Source organism: Bidens hawaiensis, unplaced genomic scaffold (genome assembly GCF_021521415.1).
Source record: "Bidens hawaiensis isolate Kalapana, Puna unplaced genomic scaffold, B.hawaiensis_p1.1 tig00012834_1, whole genome shotgun sequence".
In the NCBI taxonomy this organism is placed as follows: Eukaryota; Viridiplantae; Streptophyta; class Magnoliopsida; order Asterales; family Asteraceae; genus Bidens; species Bidens hawaiensis.
In genome coordinates, this window is record NW_027492070.1 from 360,867 (window position 1) to 381,317 (window position 20,451).

The following is a 20,451-nucleotide window of genomic DNA, read 5'->3' on the forward strand; positions in this document are numbered from 1 at the left end:
AGTGGGTGCGCAGACGTTTTTTAATGAAACATCTTCGGAAAAACAAACAGTCTACAAAGGGCAATGTCTGCGCGGCGCAGACAGACGATGCCAGGAAGCTCTTTTGGGTAAAAACAAACACCACCATAGAAATCAACAGTGTAAGCAAATCCAATTTAGCATGTATATTTTCAGTCAAGTTGATATAATTTATCAAAGGCTGATTGGAAAAATGCAAGTTTTTGCAGGATGCGCTAGTTAATTCAAGGTTGTGCACCAACAACCATGTGAACATTATAAACTAGCCTTAAATAAACAAAACTAGCATGAAACATTTGCTGGTTGGTGCGTATTGCAAACTCGGTTTGGGTCGTGTTTGGGTCAATGGTTCAAATCCTCACACATCTTTGTGTTTTAACTTTTAAGTTAGAGACATATATTATGGAATATTGGAGTTTCACTACTGGTAATAAATAATAAGATTTTCAATAACGTCACCATCTTGACTCGAGGAATCATTGAAGATATATGCAAAAACTTTGGGTTACCTTAACAATTCCAAAAACATTTCCATTGACAGGAAGAACTGATGTAGTTTCTAAGTAACTTAAAACTTTTAATATATAATCATACAAAACTCGTCTTTTAAGTACCTTCCATTGGGGCAGACTTAGGGTCCAAGTTTATCGAAATCCACTGAGTTTCAGAATTTTAATAGAATGACTATATACAAAAAAGTGTAATGAGATCCTATGTTGCATACATATATATAGTAACCCGTATGGTAGGGGTGAGCATAAAACCGATTAACCGAATCGAAACCGAATAACCGGAAAAACCGAACCGAAAAAACATTATCAACCGAAGCATTAACCGACGGTTAATTTTTTAGTTTTTCAAAAACCGATTTTTGGGTTTAGGTTAGGTTATCCATTTTAAAAAAACCGAAAAAAACCTAACTGAACCAATTAATCGAACTTATGTTTTCTACGTGTTTTTTTAAGATGTTAAGACCAGAAAAGAATCTACCATAATCATGATGAAGATTATGGTGATGAATAAGACAATGAATGAAGATTCGGGAAACATTTGGTTTTTTTTATTAAGAACGTTGTTGAATTTTAAACTATACTACTTAAACAACTTTGTATTTGTTTGGTTCCACATAACATGTTCCTATTTTTGTATTTTGAATTCAATATGTATGAGGTATTCTATTTATTTGAATTCTTTTTTTTTGTAATGTCCTCTCAATAAATAAAACCGAAAATAACCTAAACCGAAACCGAAAATAACCGAAAACCAAATAACCGAATAATCGAATAACCGAAAACCGATTGGTTATTATTCTAAAATAACCGATAGCTTAGGTTTAGGTTTGGGTTTCACCCAATAACCGAACCGAACCGAACCGTGCTCACCCTACCGTATAGGAATATGTATAAGGGTTCTAATGGTTAAGGCTTGGTCTCCCTTATGTTTTTTTAAGTGATCTTCCATCTCGGTTTTGATTTGTTTGATACATAAACTGAATTGTCAATTGTGGGTTATTATATTTAGTTGAGTATCAACTGATTGTTCATCACTGATTAGTATAAGTATTACGATTTAGGGTTATTATATTTAGTTGAGTATCAATTGAATATTCATAGGAATTAGGGTTGTTAATTTTATGGATAATTAGTTTTAGGGTTTAGGACTTTAGGTGGAATTTATATTCCTGAATCTAAAAACAAGAAAAATTTTAGGCGATTCCATCCTGGCCCGACACATATCATTAAACTGACCCAAACTGTCGAATCAAGCCAGAAAGTTTTATGTTTGGTTTCTAAAACCAGTGACATAATTAAAAAAAAATCCGGAATCCATCATTACTTTCAAATAAAATATCGTAATTATTGCACACACAATATGTAATATAAAAACAGAAAAAAACATATATAATATTGAAGTTCTAGAGCTAATATCGGTGGTTGGAAGATTACCGATTTTCTGATGGTCCTGCGGGGCGCGGGCTGCGACCACAGAGTAAGGTTTTAAAGTTTTGTCTTTCTTGCTCCTCCTGTTTTTATTGCCTTACCGAAAATATTGAATAAATTTATCATAATATAGCAATTCTCTTCATTACTTGTTGTATTTATTAGAATTCTATTTGAACTTTTTATATATATATTTTTGCTGCAAAATAAGCTAGGATCTGGTAACCAAAAGCTACTCGAAATATAATACGTAGTGTGTGTATATATATATATATATATATAAACATATGATAAGTTATATATTACAATGATTATATATTTGGCTAGTTGCTATGAACACTGGACTCTAACCAAACATTAGTTTATAACTATAGTTAATAAAAATCAAACACCCAATATTCATAAGAAGTCATGCATGGCTTAAGAATTGCAAAAAAATACACACGCCATTTTACTAAATAATCATAACTTTAAAATACTAAAGTTCTTCTTCACCAAAATGATAAAATTAGAAGATTAGTCTATGAATACTTCTTGATCTCGAAGATGGAAGACGACGTATCGAACGACTGAGATGTAAATATAAAGCAATTAAGAATGGCTCTCGGAGTCTCGATGCTCTGCATGAGGGATGCTCACCAACAAACCTATATAATTTGATTTTGCTGTTAGTTATCCATATATATATATATATATATATATATATATATATTTTCTCATTATATAAAAACATAGATATTACATCAACATAGCAGGTAGGCGGGCTATCCATATATTTAAAAGCTTTACTTATTACATACAAATGTCAATGCTATATATACATATAAAAAGATATTGAACTAATTACTTGTCCATTTTTGTTTTACTTGTAAACTTATTTATATATATTATCATATGTAGGAAATATACCTACACATCTATATGCACATAACCTCTATACATATATATATATATATATGTTACAATTATGTAAATGCCTATAGTTTACTTTTTATCCATCGTATGTTATTTTTAAACTCTTTCTTCTAACAAAAAAAATATCCATATATGTTAATTATATGCATAAAATATATTATATATCTATTTCCATTTCAAAAAATGGACCATCATGGCTCATCAACTCAAGTTATCACTTCAGTACCCCTTCAACTCCCCACCCCTCTATAAATACATCATCTTCAAAACTTACGTACACAATAAAAAAACAAACAAACACCAAAAGAAAGAATAATGACATCAGGGCAGGCGCGGGAGACGACAACTCGCGGTGGTGGTGGTGGTGGAAGCAGGTGGTCTCCAACGCCGGAGCAGGTGATGATGCTAGAGGGAATGTATAGAGGCGGCCTAAAAACACCAACGGCAACTCAGATACAACAAATCACCGCAAGATTGTCGATTTACGGCAGAATTCAAGGCAAAAATGTGTTCTACTGGTTTCAGAATCATAAGGCTCGTGACCGTCAAAAGCTTAGAAAGAAATTGATGGTGTCGTATCAGCAACACCGTCTTTATCCTGTTCATGATCATACGTTTCTTCCTATTCATCAGGTATTACATGATATATTTGAAAACATTTAATTCCTTATCATGTTTTGTATGTGTTTTCATGCATGCATATTGTATATAAAACGTCTATACCTTTAAAAGGTGGCCAAATTTTCAAGCTTCTACACACACACATGGTCGAGATACTGTACAATAATGTCTTAACGTACGATAGGTACGCGAGACGCTCAAAGGCAAAAAACAAGGCAAAAAAAATACTAAAACACTCAAAAAACGCTAAGCCGGAACCTAAAACGCTTAGTCAAAACTAAAACGCTCAAAAACGTGTTTCGCGAAAAAAGTAAAAAATTGATCCATTAACGATCCAAAACTGTTTTTTTCGGTGAATCGATGATTAATTGGGTATGTATTGATGATTCCGAAATGCTGGGATGTGATTTCATGAATCGATTCGTGAAAAAAAGGATTCGCGTACCTATTGTACGTTCAACTATTATTGTATTGAATCTTTTGCCTATATATACATATATATATATATGTATATTTGTGTATGTGTATGTATATGTGTATATACACATAACATAGAAAAGCTTTTATGAAATTTTAATTTGGATATATACTGAGAAGATGATAATTTTTCAACGCCGTCTTTTATATATTTGTTACTTTTTTTTTGTCACCTACGTGATTTGAACTCAAGACAAAACATTATCTAACTCTTTAATACAATTAGGCAATAGTTAACGTCTCTCTTAAGTATTCACTCATTCATGCTTGTTTGGTGGTTTAAATTTTGAAATACTTTTTTAGTTAAATTTTTTGATAGTGAAAAGTGATATCAATATATATTGCATAAGAGCAAAAACAAAGAAATTAGTGAGATCAGGTGAGGTGACTGAACTATAATTTTATTTCAAGAAAAGAAATGGAACACCCTCCTGTCTAATGTTTGAACTTGGTGGCGACTGGCGATGTACGTAGGATTTTTATCTTTGAGTTTTTTTTATAGAATTGATGATAGAGAGCCTCCGGTGGCTCTTATACCATCTACGATGGCATCAATTGATTATCATCGAATAATGCATAACAATATATAGAGAATGATGTGCAAACCCAAGATACCTCTTATATATACAGGCTCGTAATAATAAACCTGATATTCACTACGCCTATGATCAATCATATATATGCTTTTTATGCATTAACATTGAATACCAGCCTATTACGAGTTTACGACTATTTAAAGTGTGAGTTAAAATCCTAAATTTCCCTAACAATTTCGTGTGTAATGTGTGAATAGGTTACTGCTGGAGTTGAATATTCACCAAAATGCAACCCAATGATCAACAATTGGAAGGTTGATCAACTCATGTGTGATTGCCAACAAATGACAATGATGATGGATCATCCATATTGCACAAAAGAACCACCAAAAACCCTACAACTCTTCCCACTCACCAACACAGATCTCAAAGAAGCTGATGATCAATCCACCACCTCCAAGTCACCTTAATTAATCTACTTTGACTCACAATTCTTGATCATATAATAATATATACTTAATGATGAAAATCAGTTAAGCTCATCTAGGGTAGGGTCATGATATTATTATATTTATAAGTTATGTGTTTCTGTATTAATGTCACTAGGTCTTATAAAGTTATAATAAACTATAAACTATAGCATTGAATATGTTTTTGTAGATGGGATTGAAGTGTCTATTTCATATTAATCCTGGACTGGAGTATTCAGTGGTCGGGATTGGAGCGTGTGTGTGTGTGTTGTGTTTCATAGTTAAGACACAATAAACATGACAATTAGGAGACGTGTAGTACTTTATGTTTTGCATAGACATGTCGTTACTAAGTCAGTATTAATTACTTGGCTTACAAGACAGACAGCAGCAAAGCAAAGTAATTGTAGTTGATGCAAATGCAACCCTACGTACAGTCCATTTAAAATGTTTTATTTTGAAGTAAAGTATAATATTTAAAATATTTGAATAGGTGCTTAAAGATGTTTCAAAAATATATATACATGTAAACATGGGTTACTTTTTAAAATATTTATTTTTTTATTACTATTATCATTAAAACAAAATTAAAATAATAACAATAAACTATCGACTCATTATTCATAAAAAACAATTAGTACTATACCGTATACAAGACAGGCAATAGAACTTCAACCGTGCCATGTAATATCCACCGTTGCAAGAATGAACACACAAGTCGTTGATGGTCAAGGATTCTTGGTTCGGCACAAGTCAGTTAAAGCAGTTAAACGGATTTTGAGTCTCACCTTATAAGACTTCGGCTGTCTTCCAAAGTACAATAAACGAATCTGTATCTACTATCAGAGATGGCTCACAATGCTGAGGTTGCACCGGGTAAAATGATGTTTTTGTTCTTGTGGAAAAGGAAGAAAAAAGAACTCATATTCAAAATAACCAACATGTTCATTATATAATCTCAAGAAACAAGAAACCGAAAGTCTTTTTATTGTAATAAATAATATTAAACACTACATTTTAATGAATGAAAAATGTGCTTAGTCTCATTCTTGAACACTTAATTTAAGATGAGTTTAAGTAGTCAATAATTGATCGATTGCACCCATAAGAAGTGGCGAGCTCAATTGCACCTAGGTAGTCCCAGCTCGCCCATCAACAATGGAAACTTGCCTCAATAGCATTAACTCATTAAGCCATCGCTCGAGTAGTGGAAACCAAGTCACTGCTCAAGTTGTGGGAATCACATAAGTTGCAACCAAAACACTACTCAAGTAGGTGATTAGCAGTGGGAACATCCACCACCCGAGCCACACCAAAAACCTAGCCAATGCTCAAGTAGTGGCAGTCGTACCTAGCCAGCTCAGTCATTCATGAGCTGAGCCACAAGAAAAACAAGCATCGTCAATTGCAACATATATGGCTGAAGCTCCGTGGGCAGCCGTGACCTAACTAGTGGCTAGCGAATGAACCTTAAAAAACATAAAAGCATCTCTTGAGCTACGATGCAAAGTACAAACTGCGTTATTAAAGCGCCATATTGTGCCATATAGAGATTAAACATCTTTACTAAAATACAGAGACATTAACAAAAATCTTTGCACACAATATAGCAATCAGTATGTTAAGTGAGAAAATTTGCGTACATAAATAGCTTGTCGAAATAGAAAGAAGTATGTGAAGGATTGGAACTAACCGAAAAATTGATACCAAAAATTCAAGAAATACGTTATGTAAAGTTAACAAAAATTGTACGGTATAATCGACTCACTGACTATCACAGAAAATAGAGATATAATTACGAATTAATTTGCTTGCGTGTTTTTACTGAAAGAAAAATATCACGTTTATAAATACTAAATATATGTTGATATCAGTATATCACAAGTCCTCGCCGTGTAGATCAGTTGGTTAAGGGGGGCGTAAGACTTGGAATAATAAAGAGATCTAAAAGAATTAAAAATTATTATTAAAGAAAAAAATTGAAAGATGGTTTTAACAAATATATGGATATCCGGGTAGGACAAGTGTAAAGCAAATTGGAGGGACCAACTAACATAGAAACTTTTTCACATAAATACTATCTACTAATAAATATTACAAACTGTTAACATATATTTTTTTATCGTTCATTTGAATTAGTGACGTATCAGTGACTCACCTAATTATCTTTTGAAAAGAAAACTATTATAGGTGAGAAAACACTTGGCTTAACCTAAAAACCCATACTTTTTTGTCACATGTATGACTTGAACCCAAGACTTCATTTTAAATTGAAGTCTTTGGATGTCTCACCTCAACCAAATATGAAACTGTCAATACTTGAAAATTAAAGGAAGAAGCCAAGGTAGTGCCATGGCCGTCTCAGACCCATATAGAGCTCAGCCAACGCTTAGAGCACGATCCCGTAAAAGGCATATATCACACATATGTTTTGTTAACCTTTATTAGTGAATTGAGTTGAAAATAGACTACAAGAAAGTACAAACCGTTAATTACACAAAAATCTGAACAAGTATATTAACAATCTAATAAAATGTTATTCGTTTTTGAGCAAATAATAAAAGTAAATCCGTAATGGAAAATCATTATTCATCATAACAAATTTATTGAAGGGTCATATATTAATACTTGTTTTGGACACTCAATCTCGAAGACAACATTGGGTAGTGCTTGAAAGGTTTACATTAGCTTTTAAAAACGAGTAATTCAGCGGTAGCAGATAAACGAGTAAACCAGCAGTAGCAGGTAAACGAAAAACAAGTCAATTACCCTAGAATCATAACAATGTATCTGTATACATATATAAAAAGTATCCATTCGTTTGTGAGCATTTTCATTATTACACACCTCCATCTAACCCGACCCGGCCCGTTTTTTAGAAAAACAACCAGTACTTAAACCACCTGTTATATCTGCTTAAGTCCAAATACATTTTCTTCCAAGACATGTGTAAATAATAAACTGTTAAATCACTTAGCCAATCTTCAACAAAACTCATCAACAAACACTTGTATTGTTATTATTATTCAACACCTCAACATCCTCATCAAAACTCTTTTGACCTGACGGTTCAAAACTTAAATCATCGCCAGTTGGCTCGGTTGGCTCACCGGTTCCATGATAAATCAATGTTGGCTCGGTTGGCTCACCGGTTCCAGGATAAGCCAATGTTGGCTCGGTTGGCTCACCTGTTCCATGATAAGCCAATGTTGGCTCGGTTCCAGGATAAGACAATATTGGCTCAGTTGGCTCACCGGTTCCATTATAAGCCAATGTTGGCATGGTTGGCTCACCGGTTCCATTATAAGACAATGTTGGCTCGGTTGGCTCACTGGTTCCCTGAAAAGCCAATGTGACCGAACCACCTGGCTCAGATGCCTCAACCGGCTCAGACGGCTCTTTCTTTTGTCGTTTCCATTTCTTAGTAGACGAGGTCCCGTCATCCTCAAAATCTTCCTCTTCTCTGTCCCGATGCAAATAAACCCATAATTTTCGTTCACCGTCAAACTGCACGCATGGGTCCCGCTCGTAATGCAATCGGTCTAAGGCACCACTAACCACTTGGTTCACTTGCGCATCTGATACGTCTTCGACTATGTATTGCGAGTCGCGAATTAATGTGCACACGTCCGCACGTGTCCCAATGCTTCCTGGCAGCCGCGCAGCCGCGTCGCGAACGAGACATAGTATTGTCACGTGAGGCGGCCGGTCCCGTTTCAGCATGAAATGGTCACGCGCTTTCGATGTCGGTTTTCCCGCTCCTTTTCTTGACGGAGCCACAGTCGACTTTTTACCATCGAACGCGGTATACGCGAAAGCCCGGTCGGGTATTAGATACCGTAAAAGTTCCTCTTTACGGAAATAATCGCGAACTTCTTCCGAACTTGGATTTATCGTGTTGAGACTCTTTTGAGCGCGCAAGTCTCGAAACCGTTCTTTTTCATCTAAGCTGGCTTGCATTAAAGCCAAAGGCGGTTCGGGTAGACTCCCGATTTGTTTCAACGTTTCCTGACCGCTTTTTAGCCAGTTAGTGAACGAGTCAACAAGTTTGACCATCATTTTATATGGAAGACCCCATGATTCGGGACTCGGTACCTCTTCGACGATTTCGTGATCGGGTGATGTTTGAGAAACAGGCCCCACCCATGACCACGATTTGGTTGACTTTATGTATATAACAAGCGGTTTCCATGCTTTCGCTCCTAACGGTGCGGTTTTCGAAGCGAATATCTTTAAAACCCCTCGTACTAAATCTTGAAGTGGTTCTTGAGTTTCAAGAATGCACGGATCACCCGGGTTTGACCGGACCCGGTTGACTATATCTTTAACGGTCAAAGACGGGACGTTCGGATTTACATTCAGGTCACTACTGGTTGTACCTTGATCTCCGTTAACGACTTCTTTTTTTACGTCTTCGTTAATGTTATCTTCAGGAAGTACCGTTACCATTGCCATTCTTACTGCCGACAAAAGGTGTATAATTGAAAACGAAAAACCCGTGTGAACGGTCGGTGTGATTAATGGAAACGGTTTTTTCTGCGTTTTAATTTCTAAATCCGCTTCTTCCTCGGTTATATCCATAACCGTCGCCTCGGGAACCATGGTTTCTAAATTGAGTTGACTTTGACCTTGACCTTGGCTTTCTTGACCATAATCATCAATATAAATCAACTCGTCTTTGACTTTACGTTTCTTTGTCCCTGAGGAGTTACATTCCACTAATCCTGCTTCCACCATACCGCGATAATCTTGACCATACACGTCAATCATTTGACCTTTTCTAGCGAACCTTGGCTCATTAGTGGCGTAATTGTTTATATGCATCGGTGAAAGGGTAAAATGGTTATTTCTGTATTCCCCTTTTCGTTTCTTCCCATATGTTTTTCTTAAAAACATATCATCACCGTTAGAGACATTAAAAAGATTGGTGATTTGGGTTTTACCCTTTTGTTTGTCAAAATTCTTTTTTGAATTTTGTAATGACCCATCAAAACCCTTGATGTTTTTATTACCGTTTTTGCCACCAAGTTTCGGTTTTTTGAAAGTGGGTCCGGGTTTAATGCCACTAGGGTAAGCCCATTTGCTTCTCATCAACGGGTTGTCATCATCATCTTCACCGAATTGTTCGGATGAATCAGATTCTGTTTCTTCACCTTTTGCTAGCATCTGTATTCCTTCGGCTGCTGCCACTACTCGTCCTCCGTTTTGTGTAATGACTGTTTTGCCCTTCTTCGTTCCCGTCCTATTATCAACATACAAAAAAGTCAACTTTGATATCAAAATACTCCCTAAAAGTGTGTTTGGATGTGTATTTTGAAAGTGAGTATCCTACTAAAACGATAATAAACGAGGCCACAAACCACTCGAAATCGGTTCGCTAAATGCTCGAATCAAGCTTCGACGAAACAAACTCGAGCCTAAATATATGATCGTTTAATAACCAAGCCCGAGCTTCACACATTGAGCTCGAGCTGGCTCGAGAGCCTAAGCCAGCCTTTTAATTAAAACATTAGATATATATTTATATAATAATTATTTGAAATTATAATGAGCCCAAGCTTCACACATCGAGCTCGAGCTGGCTCGCGAGCCTAAGCCAGCCTTTTAATTAAAACAATAGATATAATATTTATATAATAGTTATTTAAAATTATAATAAAAACCAACTAAATATAATATATCTTATATATAAACGAGCTGAGCCAGAGCCAAGCTTGAGCTTTAGAAAGAGCTCAAAACAAGCCGAGCTCGAGCATGAGCCTAGTCAAGTCGGGCTCAGCTCGGCTTGTGAGGGGTTTTCCAAGCTCAAGCTGGCTCAAGTTTGGCTCCTCTATTATTTATTAATTAGTTCATGATTACTATTTTGTATAACTTTTAGTGATAATTTTTATATATAAGATTTCATATATCTTCTAGTTATTTTATCGTTTACAACCCTAAGATGATGTTTGGACAACTTTACTTTATTTATACAATTAGTAACACTTAAGCGGGCCCACATCCTCCCTCCCACCACCAATAGATTAACGCCAAGTGTCCAATTACAACGGTAATCTGTTTATCTATACATTAAAAACTAATGATTGTAAGATAATTAGTTCTATATCAAAAATCCAAACACCCCTAAACTGTGCATTTCATATATTTTAAGATTTATATCAACATACCTGTAAAGATCAACCGATTCTCCAACTGATTGATGCCAAAACGAATCTTGTTGATTATCCATCTGTGAAAAATTCAAACCGTGTGGATTCCTATACTTCAAGACATCTTTAACATCAATATTCTGATTATAAGCATTATAATCACTTGGTTTCAGCTTCTTCCCATAATCATAATGAGACCTTGAATTAGACGGTTTTGCAGTCAACACTTTAATATCCGACAGCTGGTTAACGGGCCTGTTTCTTCCAAACGTATGCATATCGGGCCTCAACGCCACAGGCAAGCCCATTAACGTTTCGTTATAATGCTTCAAGTTATGATCCCGATGAAGAGTGACATCATACATCGTTTGTTCTTGAGCCCGATATGATGAGGAAACCGAAGGAACCGCATGTGTAGACGTTTTCGAGCCTGAAACCTTTAACATCCCTTTCGGGTTTTGCTTTCTGGAAGCGGGTTCTAAAGCTAATGTTGAGCCAAACCGGGCCCGCGCCCGGTTATGACTTGATTCATCCGAAGATTCTGTTTCCAACTCTTCAAACTTTTCAGAAACTAAACTTTTTTGACTTTTCATAATGTTTAACACGCGAAGCTTTTCGTCAATACTATACCCTCGACACGTTGACCACGCGTTATGAATCTGAACGAGGTTGTTGACCATGGTGTTTTGATGTTTCCTAATGGTATGATAATGACGATGTTTCTGAAAAAACCCAAGCCCTTGTCGATAAAGCGAGACTCTCGGTTCGCATAAACCACCTTTTAACATATTAAACAGCTTGTTAATCGGAACTCCGAAGTGAAAATTCGAACCCGTAAACAAATCTTTCATGGTCCTGATAAAATATTCTTGGTCCATATCCGGAAGATACTTCGTCAAATTCAATCGTTCGTCTTCGGTTAACACATTGTTCCAAACATCCATGGATAATATATCTTCCAAACCCGAAAGATCATACAACTCAAACGGGATGCTACATGTTTGATCTCCGATTTGACAAAACTCCTCCCCGGTTTCACCCAATTCCAACAAATCAAACTCGTCAGAACCGGCACCGGAATCACAGTCGTCGAAATCATCGTCGTATTCGTTCAACTCACCGCTGTGTTTCTGGAACTCATCGTCTTCACTCGACATGGTTAACTCAGAGTCTAATCTAGGTTTGAAACTGTTCTTTTCAATCGTCATCAAAATTTCAAAACCCTTGATTCTATCAAACTCTAGTTTACAAACCCCCAATTCATCACGAACCCTAAATTCAATAACAAAAAAACCCAAATTCAAATTGTAATCATGGGATTAAAGCAACGAAAATCATACTAACAGTACCCATAACAATAACAATGATAATAACAACAATAAACCCTAGTTTAAAAACCCCCAATTCATGACAACACTAAATTGAACACACACACACACACACAAAAATCGCATTCGAATTATGCTTAATAATATGAATAACAAAAAAAGGCTTGAAACTGTTCGTTTCAATCGTCATCGAAATTTCAAAATCCTAGTTTAAAAACCCCCAATTCATCACAAACCCTAATACGAACAACAACAAAACAAAAACCCAAATTCAAATTATTATAATAATGCAATTAAAGCAACAAAAAATCATACCAACAATACCCATAACTATAACAATAATAATATTAATAAACCCTAGTTCAAAAACCCGAAAAAAAAACCCAAATTCAAATTGTATTCATGGGATTAAAGCACTAACAATCATACCAACAATACCCATAACAGAAATAACAATAACGATAATATTAATAATAATCTTCAACAGATGAAGCAAGACATGAAATTGAGAGGCGTAAGAAAGAATAAACGTAAAAGGGTAGTGGAATTGAGCGATTAAGTACCTTAATTATACGAAAGTTGAAATAATCGGAAGAATATGAATGGTGAGTGGAAACCCTAGAAAGGGGATCTTAATATGGGAATGAAATTGAAGAAGATGATGTGGACGTGGAGAGATGTGGGCGGTTGGATTGGGGTGGGTGATAATTGAGAGAGATGATAAAAAGGTGAGAGAGATTATTATTATTAGGGTTAAAGAAAGAAAGAGAGAGAGTTAGAAGCGTGTGTTGTTTTGTTTGCAGAGAGATGGAATGGAGGTGAGGTGATGGTGGTCTGGAAGGAAGAGGAGACGACTGAGTCACTCACTCACTCGACTCGGTTGGTTTCGAGAATGAAAACTCAGGTTTCTTTTTTCTTTCATTTTTTAAATATTTTTTTGGGGCAGCGGCGGTTTACGGCATGACCAGGTAGTCGGTCGGGTCGGTCCCGGTTTGAAACCCACAAAGTTTCTCTCAAAGTGCCTTACCCCTGGATCCTGGAATATCTTCTTGTGCGTCCTCGAATGAACATTATCCCCTGATGTCACTTGACACCAGTTGCGTCACCAAAATAGTCGAAACACTCCGGCTAATGCAAGAAAGATACCCCCCCCCCCGGCACCACTTAGAGGTATGCATAAACCGGGTATTTTTAGGAACCTGTTTTGGGTATTTGACATGGTTTTATGGGTTTTTTTCGGGTTTCAAGTAGAGTCGGGTCAGGGTTGATTCCGGTTCCAGGTACAGGTCTTGGGAGAAACTCAATAACATGTCGTGTCCGTGAGTCGGTACGGATAAAAACATGTTCTAGGTCGGGTCTGAAACCAGATATTTTGTGCACCACAATTATTCATCAATTTTGGAGATGGATTAGTTCAGTCATAACAGATTAATAAAAATTATGGTTTAGTTTTGGTTTTGTTGTGTAGTGTAACCAAAGGTCCAAATCGAATTGGTTGTAATTACAATTATTCAAAATGTCATCTTCCTAAAGCTTTTTGATAAACGAGTACTACGTTATAGATTTTATTGACGTTTGTCTCGCTCTATCTAATCATATGATCTTTCCGTCTTTTTTTTCTTTAATTATTATTATAGGGGTGTTCATCAATCGGTTTGAAGATATTTTCAGTCAGAAAATGAAGATTTACTCGCGAGGTGGCCATGGAATCCTTGTATGCCTATCGTATGTAATTTACCCCTTATACACAATAAGTCAGCTAGGAAAATGAGTTGCATTGTTAGGGTGTCTCGGAATCTTTGTTTTTTGTATGTGGTTTACCCATTTGTACTTGGTAAGTTTCCTAGGAAAACGAAGTTGAACGGTCTACAAATAATGCTTTCTTCTTTTTTTTCTTCTACGGAGTGACCGCGCTAGAGGACTTCTAGGACAACGAAGATGCATTGATGAGGTGGTTTCTTACATAAAATCCTACATTAATGGTGGTCTTGAAAATTTATGTAATTTTGTACAAAATTCAAGTTGCGAATTTGATAATCTTTGATATTATCTTTCACCATTTCGAAAATACATAAGGATTCACACACTAATTTAGTTAACAAATAAGCTTTAGAGAAGGTCCACCATCTTTCATTCGTTCATGAACGGTATAGAGTATACAAAAAGTTCAAGGCACCACAGAGAGCTAGATAGACGGGACGAATTTTACATATCGAACAAGGTTGTTATAGAACTACTTCCTCAACCGCAAGTCCTAAGGGTTTTAAGCCTAACTTATTATAAAATTGCACAGGTATCACAATCTATTGGCAGTCTTAAGCATATGCGGTACCTTAATTTGTCCAACACCAGTATCACATGTTTACCTGAGCAAGTTGGCGACCTTCATAATCTACGGAGCTTGTTGTTGTTTGGTTGTACGGAGTTATCTAGCTTAACAAATAGTAAACCTACGACATCTCGACATTACTAATACTCCAAATTTAAAGAAGATGCCATATATCGGGACTTTGGGCCTCAATCCTTGAATCCATTTAGAAGAAAGAATGGCCAACGTATATATCTCAATTCTCGTTCTAAAGTGGGAGACAAGTCATAACAAGTAATTTTATATGAACCTTTTAAATTATTTTTTGTTATTGTGCAATAAATGTTATTGTATAAAAATACGATTTTTTTTATCTAAATAATAGTAGAACTTAATAATTGAAAGACCTTTTTCTTTTATAATGTAATCTTACATGCTACCGCGTGTCAACCCATGGTTGGTTGGTTGCCGGTTGGGATACGATTTTTTCCTGAAGATCCGTACCCATACCGTAACGTACAGTACTCGTACCGTCCATGTCTATTCATTACAGGTATGGGTGGATAGATTTAGTGATTTTAGGCACATATACTTTTAGGTACATATACGGGTATTATTGGTACTGAGTACATGTTTAGAATATCTATGGCTTTTATGGGGTTTCCAACACTCGTCTTAGTATACCCGAGACTTTTATCAGAAGACGGTTCAAGGTTTCAATCGGGTTTTTCAAAACCTAATTGCCTTATATCTTCCAATCTTCCCATCAATCGATAGAAAAATCTCATCCCTACTTCCGGTTGATTATAAACTATCACCCTAGTTCTAGTTGCGTCGGTTGTGTTATTACGGTTTTGATTGTGGTATTATGTTTTGGTTTTATAGATAATTGATTGTAAGTACCGTACCGGTACCCATACCAAGTTTAGTGGATATTTTTTTTTATAAAAAGAACAAAGTGGTACCAAAGAGAGTAGAGTACCGAAAGTACCCCATACCATATTATTCGGTACGGGTACCCAGATTTACTGATTTTAGATACGGGTAATTTTGGGTACGAGTACGGGTATGATACCAATCAATTGCTAGCTTATTTCAATGGCGGTCTCCGACTCTCCTTCGGGCGTCATTTACATTTCGGTTCTTGCACAAGCGTTCGGGATTGTTCCATTAAGCTTCAACGAGTGAAATTACGAAAATACCCATGACGTACTGATGAATGCGGTTACGTGGGTTATGAAAAAAAGTCCTTGGTCTGGTTTAAAGCTATTAATTTCTAGTAGGTTTGATAGAAATTAACTAACATATGTTTTTTTCTTTTGTCTTTAGACTGTTAGCAAGGAATTTATTATCTTAACGCGTCAATTTGATTAACATGGAAGTTTATTATAAACGTACGGCAACATTAATAAACGTAAAGAGAAAAAAACAAACAACTTTCTTTTTCAAAATAATAAAAAACTTCAAATTCATCATCATCATCATCATCATCATCATCGTACTCAGTATATCCCACCAATAGCAATGCTATGGTAGGGTCTGAGGAGGGTAAGATGTAGACAGCCTTACCTCTATCCCATAGGGATAGAGAGACTGCTTCCGGTGAGACCCCCGGCTCGATAGTAGTTTTGCATCAAGCCTTGGACATAAGGCACATAGCACTCAATCATCGGGACACCGGCTGATTGGTGCATGTGCCCTTGTCTTTCGGCTATCAACGCCACCACATGATGCCTGATTAACCTTCCGCCACTTTTAACGTTATTTTCATGAGATTAGTAAAATAATGTCAAAATTAGTGCAATTTTACTTTTGCCCACCCGAGAGTTCACACATATATACATTATATGCGCGCACCACAAGCAGGGCGTCAAAAAAACTTCAAATTGAATTATTAAATTTGTAATGGCAGACAAACCAACATGGAATGTTATCTGCTATCTTAACTTTAAGGTTGACCCTAAGTCTACTCTGCTTCATCTTCATTTATTGATCTGAAATCAAAATCCTACAAACAAACAAACTCTTTTTCCATTTTCAGTTTTCCAATGGCTGTTGCTGAACTCTTTATTGGCGCCTTCATCACTGTCTTGTTTGAGAAGCTGGCCTCTGGTGACTTGATCAGGCTGGCTCGGTCCGCAGGAATCTATTCTGAGCTCAACAAATGGAGTAGCACCTTGACCCAGATCCAAGCTGTGCTGGTCGATGCAGGTCAGAAGCACATAGAACAAAAATCTATTCAGTTGTGGCTAAACAAACTACAACATCTGGCTTATGAAATAGATGATATACTCGACGATCTGGCCACCGAAGCCATGCGTCAACGGTTGAGTCGAGAATCAGATGCCGGTACTAGCAGCAGCACGAGTAAGGTGTTAAAGTTCATTCCAACAAAATTTCATGCTCTTAAGTATGGTCATAAGATGAGTTCTAAGCTAGATGAGATTACGACCAAATTGCGTGATCTAGTTGAGGAGAAAAATCTTTTGGGTTTGAGTCATATTAATGTTGAAAGTTCAAAAAGAGTAATTAGTAGACGGATGAACGAAACTTCACTTGTTGTTGAATCTAAAATTATAGGGCGAGAAGGTGATAAAGAGGCATTGTTAGGGAAGTTGTTGGGCGGTGAATCTTCAAGTAGTCAGACCCATCAGAAAGTTAGCGTCGTGTCCATAGTTGGTCTTGGTGGGATTGGCAAAACCACTCTTGCCCAACTTTTGTATAACGATGAGAAAGTGAAAAAATATTTTAAACTCAAGGTATGGGTTTGTGTTTCGGATGAGTTTGATGTATTAAACATTACCATTGCCATTTGTCAAGCTGTAGGGGTAGGGTATCAAGATTCAGCTAATCTAAATCTTCTTCAGGAGGCCCTTAAAGAAAAACTGTCAAAGAAAAGGTTCCTACTTGTTCTAGACGATGTCTGGAATGAAAAATATAGCGATTGGGAACTCCTCCAACGGCCTTTTACTGAAGGGGCTCCTGGAAGTAAAATTCTTGTGACAACACGGAAGACCATAGTTGCATCTGCTATGGACTCTGTTCAAATATACCCTCTCGAGCTTTTGTCGTATCAAGAAGCTCTGTCTTTATTTGCCCTGCATGCAAAGGGTGAGCAAAACTTCAATGTGAATCAAACACTTATATTGCATGGTGAAGATATTGTTAAAAAATGTGGTAGGTTGCCTTTGGCTTTGAGAACACTAGGGAGGGTATTTAGAACAAAATCCGGTTATGAAGAATGGGATGAGCTATTGAATAGTGAGATATGGAATTTAGATAAAGAAAATGAGATTCTTCCGGCTCTAAGGCTAAGTTACTATGATCTCCCACCGCATTTAAAGCAAATCTTTGCGTATTGTTGCTTATTCCCGAAGGATTATATATTTGAAAAGGATGCACTAATCCTGTTGTGGATGGCTGAAGGGTTTTTGGATAAGCCAAATAGAGACAGACCATTAGAGATTTTGGGTGATGAGTATTTTGAAGAATTAGTGTCGAGGTCATTTTTTCAGCATTCTACCAAGTTTAACTCACAATATACAATGCATGATCTGATAAGTGATTTAGCAACAAGTGTTGCTGGAGAGTTCTTTCTTATGTTGGATGATAAGATGGATGCTTATGATGGAAATAAAGCTTTGGAGAGGCTCCACTACCTTTCATTCATTCGTAAAAGATATCAACCATCCAAAACCTTCAAGGCACTACAGAGAACAAGACGAGTCAGAACGCTCTTAGCCATGTCGGCTAGACCGTTACGTTATCAAGAAATCTTTTTCATATCGAGCAAGATTCTTGTAGAACTAATTCCTCAACTACAATTGCTAAGAGTGTTAAGTCTAGCTAATTATGCAATTAAAGAGGTACCGCAATCCATTGGTAGTCTTAAGCATATGCGATACCTCAATTTTTCCAGCACCAGCATCACATCTTTACCTGAACAAGTTGGCGACCTTCATAATCTACAGAGCTTGTTGTTGTCTCATTGTTATCAGCTATCTAGCTTGCCAAATAGTATTGTAAAGTTAATAAACCTTCGACATCTTGACATTACTGGTACTCAAAATATAAAGAAGATGCCATCAGGACTTGGTGGGTTGACGAGTCTAAGAACTCTATCCAGAGTTATTATTGGAGGATCAGGTGAATGTATATTACGAGACCTGAAGAACCTAGTGCATCTTCGGGGTCTGCTTTCCATTGAAGGGATGCAAAATGTGAAAGATACATTCCACGCAAAAGAGGCAAACTTACAACAAAAGAAGGGAATCAGTGACTTGCAAATGGAATGGAATGATGTCTTTGATGATTATCGGAATGAAAAGACTGAATTTAACGTGCTTGAAGGGTTAAGACCTTTCGAGAAGTTGACGAGCCTTGAGATTGCGTACTATATGGGAACAAAGTTTCCTAGTTGGGTAGGCGATTCTTCATTTATTTGCTTAATCCAGCTAACATTACGTGGTTGTAGAAGTTGTACATGTTTACCGACACTTGGACATCTACCTTCACTTCAAAAGTTGTTTGTTCAAAGCATGGATGGGTTAAAGAGTCTAGGTTCCGAGTTACTCCGACCTTCTAATTCTATAAAAGATGTGGCATTTCCATCACTTAAAATTTTGGAATTTAAAGACATGAAGTGCTGGGAGGAATGGTCAACTAGTGGTGGTGACAAAGCTGAATTGTTTCCTTGTCTTCGCATGATGTTAAAACTTAATTGCCCAAAGCTAGATGTAGTGGCAATGGAGTTTATACCGTCACTTCAGGTTTTATGTGTAGAAGGATGTTCTTTTGCGGTGTTGAGAACCATGGTCAGTGTGTCCTCATCAATTACTAGATTGACAATGAATAATATTAATGGACTTACTCAGCTCCATGGAGAAGTTTTAGAGCATCTTAAGGCAGTAGAAAGTTTAAGAGTTTCCTTGTGTGATGAACTCATATATTTGTGGGAATCAGAGGCAGTAGCATATGCAATTCTTGTGAATTTAAAGAGCTTGGAGTTAACTAAGTGTAAAAACTTGGTATCATTGGGAGAGAAAGAGGCTAACCTGGGGATTATTACGGAATATTTTAGAGAAGTGAGAATCAAGGAATGCCCAAGACTGGAAAGTTACAAGTGTCTCAGTAGCATTGAGAAGTTGGTTATATGGAATTGCCGTTCAGTCACATCCTTCACCTTCCCAAAAATGGATGACCTCCGATCCTCTTTGAAGTATCTTGGCATTGGTCCTTGTGATAACGTGGAGGTCAATTGGCTTCTCATGCCATCACTTGAATCTCTTTCCATTTATGAGATGCGAAATCTAAGGTTGTTTCCTGAAGAGTGCTTAGTTCATCTCACCATGTTAAAAATTTATGGCCGTCGGAGTCGGTGGTGAGGCGGCCGACGAGGGGCAGGAAGTGAGAGAGGGTTTTAGAGAGAGAAAGCTTCAAGAGAGGGTGTGAGTTTGCGAAGGATGTGGAGGTGGCCGTCGGAGTCGGCCGGCGATGATGATGATGATGATGATGATGATGATGATGATGATGATGAACAGTGTGTGGTTGAGGTTAGGTGAAGTGAAGGGTGAGAATTTTAAGTTATTTATATTTATATAAATTTCTAAAAAAAACAAAAAAAAATAAGGGCTTCGAAGCCCCCGCACCATAGAGGGCATCTTTTGGGGTGGGGCTTCCAGTGCCCACG

At 36.7% G+C, this 20,451-nt stretch overlaps 3 protein-coding genes across 3 annotated transcripts in view; 2 read left to right on the top strand and 1 right to left on the bottom strand.

Annotated features, from left to right (window-relative positions):
• Positions 1–3,028: 3,028 nt before the first annotated feature.
• On the top strand, positions 3,029–5,399 carry LOC143542341 (WUSCHEL-related homeobox 1-like). The gene is made up of 2 exons (XM_077034949.1): positions 3,029–3,506; positions 4,765–5,399. Exons 1-2 carry the CDS (start codon positions 3,189–3,191, stop codon positions 4,975–4,977), a joined length of 531 nt encoding a protein of 176 aa, XP_076891064.1. The 5' UTR covers positions 3,029–3,188; the 3' UTR covers positions 4,978–5,399.
• Positions 5,400–7,834: 2,435 nt separating this feature from the next.
• Positions 7,835–13,329, bottom strand: LOC143542369 (uncharacterized). Its single transcript, XM_077034970.1, has 3 exons — positions 13,018–13,329; positions 11,145–12,398; positions 7,835–10,219 (listed from the first exon to the last, which is right to left on the bottom strand). Exons 2-3 carry the CDS (start codon positions 12,332–12,334, stop codon positions 7,975–7,977), a joined length of 3,435 nt encoding a protein of 1,144 aa, XP_076891085.1. The 5' UTR covers positions 12,335–12,398; positions 13,018–13,329; the 3' UTR covers positions 7,835–7,974.
• Positions 13,330–16,641: 3,312 nt separating this feature from the next.
• Positions 16,642–20,451, top strand: part of LOC143542342 (putative disease resistance RPP13-like protein 1) — a 39,095-nt gene continuing 35,285 nt past the window's right edge. The window contains exon 1 of the mRNA XM_077034950.1: positions 16,642–20,076. Coding sequence (XP_076891065.1) covers positions 16,811–20,076 — 3,266 coding nt within the window. The 5' untranslated portion in view covers positions 16,642–16,810. The remainder of the gene's footprint in view (positions 20,077–20,451) is intronic.